The sequence below is a fragment of the Oncorhynchus clarkii genome, chromosome 9, assembly GCF_045791955.1.
Source record: "Oncorhynchus clarkii lewisi isolate Uvic-CL-2024 chromosome 9, UVic_Ocla_1.0, whole genome shotgun sequence".
NCBI lineage: Eukaryota > Metazoa > Chordata > Actinopteri > Salmoniformes > Salmonidae > Oncorhynchus > Oncorhynchus clarkii.
In genome coordinates, this window is record NC_092155.1 from 79,319,096 (window position 1) to 79,330,574 (window position 11,479).

General features: G+C 45.2%; 1 protein-coding gene across 2 annotated transcripts; it reads right to left on the bottom strand.

Annotated features, from left to right (window-relative positions):
• Nucleotides 1–258: 258 nt before the first annotated feature.
• Nucleotides 259–8,644, bottom strand: LOC139416973 (rho-related GTP-binding protein RhoA-A-like). Of its 2 annotated transcripts, XR_011635148.1 has the most exons (6): nt 8,575–8,644; nt 7,271–7,426; nt 5,700–5,820; nt 1,753–1,883; nt 531–1,439; nt 259–475 (listed from the first exon to the last, which is right to left on the bottom strand). XR_011635148.1 is itself a non-coding variant. In XM_071166198.1 (5 exons), exons 2-5 carry the CDS (start codon nt 7,424–7,426, stop codon nt 1,266–1,268), a joined length of 582 nt encoding a protein of 193 aa, XP_071022299.1. In that variant the 5' UTR covers nt 8,575–8,644; the 3' UTR covers nt 259–1,265. The 2 variants fall into 2 exon arrangements, 1 of the variants encoding a protein (XP_071022299.1); XM_071166198.1 differs by having other exon boundaries at nt 259–1,439.
• Nucleotides 8,645–11,479: the final 2,835 nt, after the last annotated feature.

An 11,479-nucleotide genomic window follows, 5' to 3' on the forward strand; every position in this document is an offset into this window, starting at 1 on the left:
CATAGCCACATTTCCACCTCGCCCATCAGGGTTGTATTCATTCATAAACACCGTAACAAAATGTACTGCAGTAGAAGATTGACAAAAAATAAAATAAAAGCGTTTCTTATTGTAAAAGTTCAGGTCGATCCCTCCCGGTTTCAGTCTGTTTTGTTCCGTTCGGTGACTAATGAACATGACCTACTTTCACCCAGTAGTTCCATATAGAATCGCTTCTGTTTCCTGTGGATATGACGAATAAAGTTTGATTTCATTTCCTTTTTGATACCTACGCAATTTTTTCAGCTCGAGGGCATTTAACCCTTTCTATCCCCTCACCTCCCCAGTCCCAAATGGAACCCTATATAGCGCACCATATAGGGAAAAGGGTGCCGATATGGGACGTTACCCACAGGCACAGATCTGAGACCAGTTTTAAACCTACCCCTCAAAAGGGGCGTTACCCACAGGCACAGATCTGAGACCAGTTTTAAACCTACCCCTCAAAAGGGGCGTTACCCACAGGCACTGATCTGAGACCAGTTTTAAACCTACCCCTCAAAAGGGGCGTTACCCACAGGCACAGATCTGAGACCAGTTTTAAACCTACCCCTGAAAAAAGGGATGGTGCACCATTTTGGCAATTAAGCCCTTTAACTATTGACCCAGAGTCAGATAAACCCATGGATACAAATGTGTCTCTGAGTGTAGTTTAAAGGAAGTTGAAGTTTTGTGAGCCTTTGATAAACTAGTGTTAGCGTAATGACTGGAAGTCTATGGTATCAGTTAGCTGATTGCGCTAACGCCAGCATCACCTAGAGATTCAGCCGCAGAAAGATTTTTTTCTTGAGCGAATGGTAAGGAACATAATTATAAATAATTTGTAGACTGCAAATTGACCGCAAGAAGCCCAAACAAATATATATACACTGACTAAAACAATCATTTCAAACCTGGCTTAGATTTTGTATACAATTACACATCTCTCTATTATGAGTGAGAATACTTTGGTACAGATTTACAAAATCAAAATCACTTGGAACTGATTTTCAGGTTTTTTTTTACAGTCTTTATGTCCAACAATAAAATAACGTAAACTTGTATTTATTTTTTGCTCAGAAAACTTGGGCGAGGGGGTAAATAAAATCGGGGCACCAGTTGGAGAACCCTGTCAGACTTTCAGTCTTTGCCAAAATGTGACACTATCCCTTTAATGATTACAACTATATTTTGGGAGGGTAAAACTGGTCCAAGATCAGTATCCAGGGGCAACATCTCCCTGGGGCCTACAACAGCATGCAGGCGTTCTTCTTTCCACGTCTCTTGGCCTGTAGCGCCGCCCTGGTGGCCATCTCAAACACCTCCCTGACTCCGTCCTTGGTCTTAGCTGAGCACTCCTGACAGCCGTAGGCACCGATCCGGTTAGCCATGTCTCTGCCCTCCTCCGACTTCACTGGCTCCTAGAGACGAAGAGAGAGAGAGAGAAGTTAACAGACACACACACACCGTTAGCCATGTCTCTGCCCTCCTCCGACTTCACTGGCTCCTAGAGACGAAGAGAGAGAAAAAATGATTTTGTTTAGCGAGAGACGGAGAAGAGGTGACCTGTCCATCACACACGTACCCGTTTCATCTTGGAGAGAGAGAGAAGTTAACAGACACACACAGCGCTAGCCATGTCTCTGTTAGCCATGTTAGCCATATCTCTGTTAGCCATGTTAGCCATGTCTCTGTTAGCCATGTCTCTGCTACAGGGAGAAGGGTGTCACGTACCTGTTTCATCTTGGCCAGCTCCCTGCGTGTGTGTTCGTCGTTCCTCAGGTCCTTCTTGTTGCCCACGAGGATGATGGGAACATTAGGACAGAAGTGTTTCACCTCCGGAGTCCACTTCTCTGGAATGTTCTCTGGAGGGAGAGAGAGTGTGTGTCGTGTTCAGTTAATTCCTCTGTGTGTGTGTAGTGTGTGTGTGTGTGTCATTAGTCGTATGTACCGGATACACAGTATACACCAGGGGTAATGAACTCTGACCCTACGAGGTCCGGAGTCTGCTGCTTTTCTGTTCTACCTGATAATTAATTACACCCACCTGGTATCTCCGGTCTAAATCAGTCCCTAATTAGAGGGGAATCACCCACCTGGTGTCTCATGTCTAAATCAGTACCTAATTAGAGGGGAATCACCCACCTGGTGTCTCATGTCTAAATCAGTCACTGATTAGAGGGGGAATCACCCACCTGGTGTCCCAGGTCTAAATCAGGCCCTGATTAGAGGGGAATCACCCACCTGGTGTCTCATGTCTAAATCAGTCACTGATTAGAGGGGGAATCACCCACCTGGTGTCCCAGGTCTAAATCAGGCCCTGATTAGAGGGGAATCACCCACCTGGTGTCCCAGGTCTAAATCAGGCCCTGATTAGAGGGGAATCACCCACCTGGTGTCCCAGGTCTAAGTCAGTCCCTGATTAGAGGGGGAATCACCCACCTGGTGTCCCAGGTCTAAGTCAGGCCCTGATTAGAGGGGGAATCACCCACCTGGTGTCCCAGGTCTAAGTCAGTCCCCGATTAGAGGGGGAATCACCCACCTGGTGTCCCAGGTCTAAATCAGTCCCTAATTAGAGGGGAATCACCCACCTGGTGTCTCCGGTCTAAATCAGTCCCTAATTAGAGGGGAATCACCCACCTGGTGTCTCATGTCTAAATCAGTCCCTAATTAGAGGGGAATCACCCACCTGGTGTCTCCGGTCTAAATCAGTCCCTAATTAGAGGGGAATCACCCACCTGGTGTCTCATGTCTAAATCAGTCCCTAATTAGAGGGGAATCACCCACCTGGTGTCTCATGTCTAAATCAGTCCCTAATTAGAGGGGAATCACCCACCTGGTGTCTCCGGTCTAAGTCAGTCCCTGATTAGAGGGGGAATCACCCACCTGGTGTCCCAGGTCTAAGTCAGTCCCCGATTAGAGGGGGAATCACCCACCTGGTGTCCCAGGTCTAAATCAGTCCCTAATTAGAGGGGAATCACCCACCTGGTGTCTCCGGTCTAAATCAGTCCCTAATTAGAGGGGAATCACCCACCTGGTGTCTCCGGTCTAAATCAGTCCCTAATTAGAGGGGAATCACCCACCTGGTGTCTCATGTCTAAATCAGTCCCTAATTAGAGGGGAATCACCCACCTGGTGTCTCATGTCTAAATCAGTCCCTAATTAGAGGGGAATCACCCACCTGGTGTCTCCGGTCTAAATCAGTCCCTAATTAGAGGGGAATCACCCACCTGGTGTCTCATGTCTAAATCAGTCACTGATTAGAGGGGGAATCACCCACCTGGTGTCTCATGTCTAAATCAGTCCCCGATTAGAGGGGGAATCACCCATCTGGTGTCCCAGGTCTAAATCAGTCCCTAATTAGAGGGGAATCGCCCACCTGGTGTCTCATGTCTAAATCAGTCCCTAATTAGAGGGGAATCACCCACCTGGTGTCTCATGTCTAAATCAGTCACTGATTAGAGGGGGAATCACCCACCTGGTGTCCCAGGTCTAAATCAGTCCCCGATTAGAGGGGGAATCACCCACCTGGTGTCCCAGCTCTAAATCAGTCCCCGATTAGAGGGGAATCACCCACCTGGTGTCCCAGGTCTAAGTCAGTCCCCAATTAGAGGGGGAATCACCCACCTGGTGTCTCCGGTCTAAATCAGTCCCTAATTAGAGGGGAATCACCCACCTGGTGTCTCATGTCTAAAGCAGTCCCTAATTAGAGGGGAATCACCCACCTGGTGTCTCATGTCTAAATCAGTCACCGATTAGAGGGGGAATCACCCACCTGGTGTCCCAGGTCTAAATCAGTCCCCGATTAGAGGGGGAATCACCCCCCTGGTGTCCCAGGTCTAAGTCAGTCCCCGATTAGAGGGGGAATCACCCACCTGGTGTCCCAGGTCTAAGTCAGTCCCCGATTAGAGGGGAATCACCCACCTGGTGTCTCCGGTCTAAATCAGTCCCTAATTAGAGGGGAATCACCCACCTGGTGTCTCATGTCTAAATCAGTCCCCGATTAGAGGGGGAATCACCCACCTGGTGTCCCAGGTCTAAATCAGTCCCCGATTAGAGGGGGAATCACCCACCTGGTGTCCCAGGTCTAAATCAGTCCCCGATTAGAGGGGGAATCATCCACCTGGTGTCCCAGGTCTAAATCAGTCCCTGATTATAGAGGGAGACAATGAAAAAATGCAGTGGAACTGGGGGTATACACCGTCCTACAAAACACTTCCTGATCTGAGTTGGAAGGGGTATACACCGTCCTACAAAACACTTCCTGATCTGAGTTGGAGGGGGTATACACCGTCCAACAAAACACTTCCTGATCTGAGTTGGAGGGGGTATGCACAACGCATCACCGGGGGCAAACTACCTGCCCTCCAGGACACCTACACCACCCGATGTCACAGGAAGGCCATAAAGATCATCAAGGACATCAACCACCCGAGCCACTGCCTGTTCACCCCGCTATCATCCAGAAGGCGAGGTCAGTACAGGTGCATCAAAGCTGGGACCGAGAGACTGAAAAACAGCTTCTATCTCAAGGCCATCAGACTTGGCTGCTGCCAACACACTGACACTGACTCAACTCCAGCCACTTTAATAATGGGAATTGATGGGAAATGAAGTAAATATATCACTAGCCACTTTAAACAATGCTACCTTATATAATGTTACTTACCCTACATTATTCATCTCATATGCATACGTATATACTGTACTCTATATCATCGACTGTATCCTTATGTAATACATGTATCACTAGCCACTTTAAACTATGCCACTTTGTTTACATACTCATCTCATATGTATATACTGTACTCGATACCATCTACTGTATCTTGCCTATGCTGCTCTGTACCATCACTCATTCATATATCCTTATGTACATATTCTTTATCCCCTTACACTGTGTACAAGACAGTAGTTTTGGAATTGTTAGTTAGATTACTTGTTATTACTGCATTGTCGGAACTAGAAGCACAAGCATTTCGCTACACTCGCATTAACATCTGCTAACCATGTGTATGTGACCAATAACATTTGATTTGATTTGGTATACACCGTCCAACAAAACACTTCCTGATCTGAGGGGGTATACACCGTCCAACAAAACACTTCCTGATCTGAGGGGGTATATACCGTCCAACAAAACACTTCCTGATCTGAGGGGGTATACACCGTCCAACAAAACACTTCCTGATCTGAGGGGGTATACACCGTCCAACAAAACACTTCCTGATCTGAGGGGGTATACACCGTCCAACAAAACACTTCCTGATCTGAGGGGGTATACACCGTCCAACAAAACACTTCCTGATCTGAGGGGGTATACACCGTCCAACAAAACACTTCCTGATCTGAGGGGGTATACACCGTCCAACAAAACACTTCCTGATCTGAGGGGGTATACACCGTCCAACAAAACACTTCCTGATCTGAGGGGGTATACACCGTCCAACAAAACACTTCCTGATCTGAGGGGGTATACACCGTCCAACAAAACACTTCCTGATCTGAGGGGGTATACACCGTCCAACAAAACACTTCCTGATCTGAGGGGGTATACACCGTCCAACAAAACACTTCCTGATCTGAGGGGGTATACACCGTCCAACAAAACACTTCCTGATCTGAGGGGGTATACACCGTCCAACAAAACACTTCCTTGCTGTGTGTGTGTTGTATGTTACCTAAACTATCTGGGCTGTCTACAGAGAAGCACATGAGTATAACGTCAGTGTCGGGGTAGGAGAGAGGTCTCAGTCTGTCATAGTCCTCCTGTCCTGCTGTGTCCCATAACGCTAACTCCACCTGGGAGAGAAGGAGGGGGGAGGGAGAAAGAGAGAGGAGAGAGTCATTTAGCACAGTGGTTAAGGAAGTCAATCCAGCTTTCAACGTATTCTTCAAAGTTGTAATAGTAGAATGTACAAGGTGACATTTCTAAATCGGGTATTGCATCATCAGTTCCTCTTGTCCTGTCAGTCATTGCAGACCTTAGTTAGCTATTTATAACTTTTCAGAAACATCCAGATCAACTATGCCCATGTCAACTAACGTTTTTTAGCCCATAGATTTTGTAGTAATGTTTGAGTCACTGAAATACCACATGAATAAACATTACACATGGCAAAATGTTTACAACTGCAGGAAATTAGCTTTAAACCTGCTAAATGTTCTCAAGAAGGGTGTGAACAGTGCTTCTGCCAACAGAAATAGACGTGGTGCATGATGGGATGATTTAGCAGACACTACTACCCAGGGCAGTTCGTGCATTCATCTTCAGATAGCTAGGTGGGACAACCACATATCACAGTCAGTACATTCATCTTCAGATAGCTAGGTGGACCAGTCATAGTCAGGACATTCATCTTCAGATAGCTAGGTGGGACAACCACATATCACAGTCATAGTCAGTACATTCATCTTCAGATAGCTAGGTGGACCAGTCATAGTCAGGACATTCATCTTCAGATAGCTAGGTGGACCAGTCATAGTCAGTACATTCATCTTCAGATAGCTAGGTGGACCAGTCATAGTTAGTCCATTCATCTCCAGATAGCTAGGTGGACCAGTCATAGTCAGGACATTCATCTTCAGATAGCTAGGTGGACCAGTCATAGTCAGTACATTCATCTTCAGATAGCTAGGTGGACCAGTCATAGTTAGTCCATTCATCTTCAGATAGCTAGGTGGGACAACCACATATCTCAGTCATAGTCAGCACATTCATCTTCAGATAGCTAGATGAGACAACCACATATCTCAGTCAGTCAGCACATTCATCTTCAGATAGCTAGGTGGGACAACCACATATCTCAGTCATAGTCAGCACATTCATCTTCAGATAGCTAGGTGAGACAACCACATATCTCAGTCATAGTCAGCACATTCATCTTCAGATAGCTAGGTGAGACAACCACATATCACAGTCATAGTCAGGACATTCATCTTCAGATAGCTAGGTGGACCAGTCATAGTCAGGACATTCATCTTCCGATAGCTAGGTGGACCAGTCATAGGAATGATTCATCTTCAGATAGCTAGATAGCTAGATGAAACAACCACATATCTCAGTCATAGGAAGTAACTTTTCAGCAAAGGCAGTGCTAGTTGGGAAGTCAAGGGGGTGGAACCATTTTGTCATTATATCCATCACTTTCAGGTGGAAACCAGGTCCAAGGGTCTGGTTTGGAATTGGGCCCAAGAGAAAATGAGGACACGGTCAGTTTGGTTTGGAACTAGGATCCTGGCTGAGGCTCACCTGTTTGCCGTCGACCTCGATGTCAGCCACATAGTTCTCGAACACAGTGGGCACATAGACCTCTGGGAACTGGTCTTTACTGAAGACGATCAGCAGGCAGGTCTTCCCACACGCTCCGTCTCCCACTATCACCAGCTTCTTCCTGATTGCAGCCATCTATAGGATAGGAGAGGGGGGGGGGGGGGGGGGGGGGGGGGGGGTAAATCGAGAAAGAGGGGAGAAGGAGAGGTGAAACAGGGGAGGTGGAAGAGAGACAGGGGGAGAGATGGAGAGAGGGACGATAGAGATTAACACTCATATTATACCACTGCATCCCATCTTTGTTTCCGTTTAGCCTGCATAGTGATACCCTGATTTTAGCCTACTTCACAAAAGGTAGCTCAGGGTTTCTTGTTCCTGGGGTAATTTTGTTTATAGCCCTTAACTATTACACCTGATACAGAGGATATGTGTGATTTCATATTGACCTAGATCAATTTTGTTCATGGGCGGATGGTAGCCTAGCGTTTAAGAACATAAAGGCCAGTAATTGAAAGTTTGCTGGTTCGAATCACCAAGTCAACCATGTGAAAAATCTCTGTGCCCATGAGCAAGGCACTTAACCATTAGTCGCTCTGGATAACAGCGACTAAAATTACTCAAATGTAAATGTTCATATGAATGAAATACAGTGTTCTTTCATATGACCAAGGAATGATAACTTAAATGTCATAAGGGAAACATATTTTCGATAATTACTATATCTAGCTAGCTAACATTGCCTTGGCCAGCTAATGTTATTAGCTAGCTGGCGTTAGCTAACTAATTAGCTAATAAACTAGACAGCAAATACAAAAGTAACCGCGAACAATCACGTAAACACATTGTTAGTGAGAAATATTGTGTGTGTTTTTGTTTATATTTCTTGTAAATAGTTAACGGTTTAGTTTGGTAATTTGCTAGTTAGCTAGAAAAAGGCAGTAAGTATTGTAAGGATACGCCTGACGCCCAAAACCGGTGATTCATGTCAGAATGTATACACATTTGGTTAAGGGTTTAAGGTTAGGAGTTAGTGGTTGGTTTAAGCGTCAGCTGTGTCCTTATATTCTTTCCCAGTTAGATAGCCAGCTAGCTTATGCGACAACAAGTTAGCTAGCTAATGTTTGGTTGTCAATACTTTGAGCTCCATTTGCGGTTTTAAAAAGTCATGGCTATAGATTTCATAAGTGTTTTAGTTATATATAATCATCAATATACGGTTGTTACGCAACTGTATTAGATAAAGACAGTTAAAAGAAGGAATAGCTAGATTAAAGTGATGCTACCGTCTGTTAGCTCTGTTTCGGGTTGTCGCCGCTTCTCTTCCGGTCCGAGCTGAAATCCCCGCCCACTTTGGACTGCCACGCACTGGCAGCACATAGAGACCTAGACAGGACTAGATCTACAGATCTAGCTTAAAAATGTCTACAAATCTCAACAACAACAAAAATCTAATTGGAAAGAAACAGTGAAAAGATTACATCATACCAACCCACCGGTTTTGTTTTGTTTTGATTTGCACTTTACAAGAAATAGCAAGAAACAGCATAACACAAATAATATCCACATGAATCAAAGAAAGGAAAGAAGTCAAAGAGTAAAAAACAAAAAACAAGTGATAAAGAAAATATATAAATACATTTAGAAAAATAGACTAATTTCAGAAGTTGACCCAGGTCACCCCCCAGGTCACCCCCCAAGGTCAACCCCCCTCTCCCCAGGTCATCCACCCTCTCAAGCTCACTCTTTGTTCTGGCACCTCCCGATTTACAAATGAAGCACTGGACTCTTTATATAATACTAAATAATCTGTTCTGATTTAGACTGAGCCATTATCCTGCTCCTGTCGAACAGGGGGGAAAATACGCTATCCATATTTAAATGGGAGACGCTTTCCTGTGGTTCCTCTTCATGCCAACTCTGGTTGTAAAGCGAAGGACTGTGCTTAATATATGGAAAGTTGATAAATAAATACAGTAGAGCTAGCCTATAGAAAACTGATAAATAAATACAGTAGACCTAGCCTATAGAAAACTGAGAAATAAATATAGTAGACCTAGCCTATAGAAAACTGAGAAATAAATATAGTAGACCTAGCCTGTAGAAAGCTGATAAATATAGTAGACCTAGCCTATAGAAAACTGATAAATTAATATAGTAGACCAAGCCTATAGAAAGCTGATAAATATAGTAGACCTAGCCTATAGAAAGCTGACAGGATCCTCCTATTTTTAGTAGAGGCCATCAAAACACTGTTTTCTCAGACAATAGCATAGCATAGCCTATAGAAATGCAGCTCAACAGGAACACTAATTTCATTCCATGCACCAACCAGCTACGAGAAGCTGGCTCTCACTGTGCAACGGGTTCTGCTATTATGCTGAATGCCAGGGTTCTAATGAAGTCTATGGTTTGATTTTTGGTTGCATTTGCATTGATGTCAGAGTGATTGAAAGGGACAATAGATCGCTGTGTACCTGCCATTGGCAACTGGCTGTTAGCAAGTACTTAAGGGCTTGTAAGTAAGCATTTCACTGTAAGGTGTTACAGTTGTATTTGGCACATGTGACAAATAAAATGAGATTTCATTTGGGAGGCTACTAATGACCATCAGCGGCATCAGAGGACAGTTTTGGAGAAGCCTAGTTACTGTGACTAAACTGCCACATGTAATTTGACTGAGGTCATGTGTCTCCTGATTGCCGTGTGGCGGCAACATGGTCACCGTAACAGCCCTACCATGAGAAATGTTTTTCGGCAAAACAGAAAATAGTCCACTAGGACTGTAGTACAGCTGGTAGTCTACCCTAACACACGGCAAAACAGAAGGGCATTTTATGTAGGCATAGTGACACTTACAATGCATTTTCAGACATCTCCAAGATCCATGAATCATACAGGATTGAAGTTCAATGTTCTAATTCAATTGTGTTGTAGTGGAGGGTAGACTATCAGTAGTACTGTAGTCCTAGTGGAGGGTAGACTACCAGCAGTATTGTAGTGGAGGGTAGACTACCAGCAGTACTGTAGTCCTAGTGGAGGGTAGACTACCAGCAGTATTGTAGTGGAGGGTAGACTACCAGCAGTACTGTAGTGGAGGGTAGACTACCAGCAGTACTGTAGTGGAGGGTAGACTACCAGCAGTACTGTAGTGGAGGGTAGACTACCAGCAGTACTGTAGTGGAGGGTAGACTACCAGCAGTACTGTAGTGGAGGGTAGACTATCAGTAGTACTGTAGTGGAGGGTAGACTACCAGCAGTACTGTAGTGGAGGGTAGACTACCAGCAGTACTGTAGTCCTAGTGGAGGGTAGACTACCAGCAATACTGTAGTGGAGGGTAGACTACCAGCAGTACTGTAGTCCTAGTGGAGGGTAGACTACCAGCAGTACTGTAGTGGAGGGTAGACTACCAGCAGTACTGTAGTCCTAGTGGAGGGTAGACTGCCAGCAGTACTGTAGTCCTAGTGGAGGGTAGACTACCAGCAGTACTGTAGTGGAGGGTAGACTACCAGCAGTACTGTAGTCCTAGTGGAGGGTAGACTGCCAGCAGTACTGTAGTGGAGGGTAGACTACCAGCAGTACTGTAGTGGAGGGTAGACTACCAGCAGTACTGTAGTGGAGGGTAGACTACCAGCAGTACTGTAGTCCTAGTGGAGGGTAGACTACCAGCAGTACTGTAGTGGAGGGTAGACTACCAGCAGTACTGTAATCACTCTTAGGACACTTACCCAGAAAGACTCACAGCTGCAATCACTCTCAGGACACTTACCCAGAAACACTCACAGCTGTAATCACTCTCAGGACACTTACCCAGAAAGACTCACAGCTGTAATCACTCTCAGGACACTTACCCAGAAACACTCACAGCTGTAATCACTCTCAGGACACTTACCCAGAAAGACTCACAGCTGTAATCACTCTTAGGACACTTACCCAGAAACACTCACAGCTGTAATCACTCTCAGGACACTTACCCAGAAAGACTCACAGCTGTAATCCCTCTTAGGACACTTACCCAGAAACACTCACAGCTGTAATCACGCTCAGGACACTTACCCAGAAAGACTCACAGCTGTAATCACTCTTAGGACACTTACCCAGAAACACTCACAGCTGTAATCACTCTCAGGACACTTACCCAGAAAGACTCACAGCTATAATCGTTGCCAAAGGTGCTTCTACAAGGTATT

What these genes read in the sequence shown, in the direction of transcription:
- LOC139416973 (XM_071166198.1), bottom strand. Translation starts at nt 7,426, where the DNA reads ATGGCTGCAATCAGGAAGAAGCTGGTGATAGTGGGAGACGGAGCGTGT. An exon ending in TCGAGGTCGACGGCAAACAG is followed by an intron (nt 5,821 to 7,270) that starts GTGAGCCTCAGC and finishes CTTCTCTCCCAG; the next exon opens with GTGGAGTTAGCGTTATGGGA. An exon ending in AGACAGCCCAGATAGTTTAG is followed by an intron (nt 1,884 to 5,699) that starts GTAACATACAAC and finishes CTCTCCCTCCAG; the next exon opens with AGAACATTCCAGAGAAGTGG.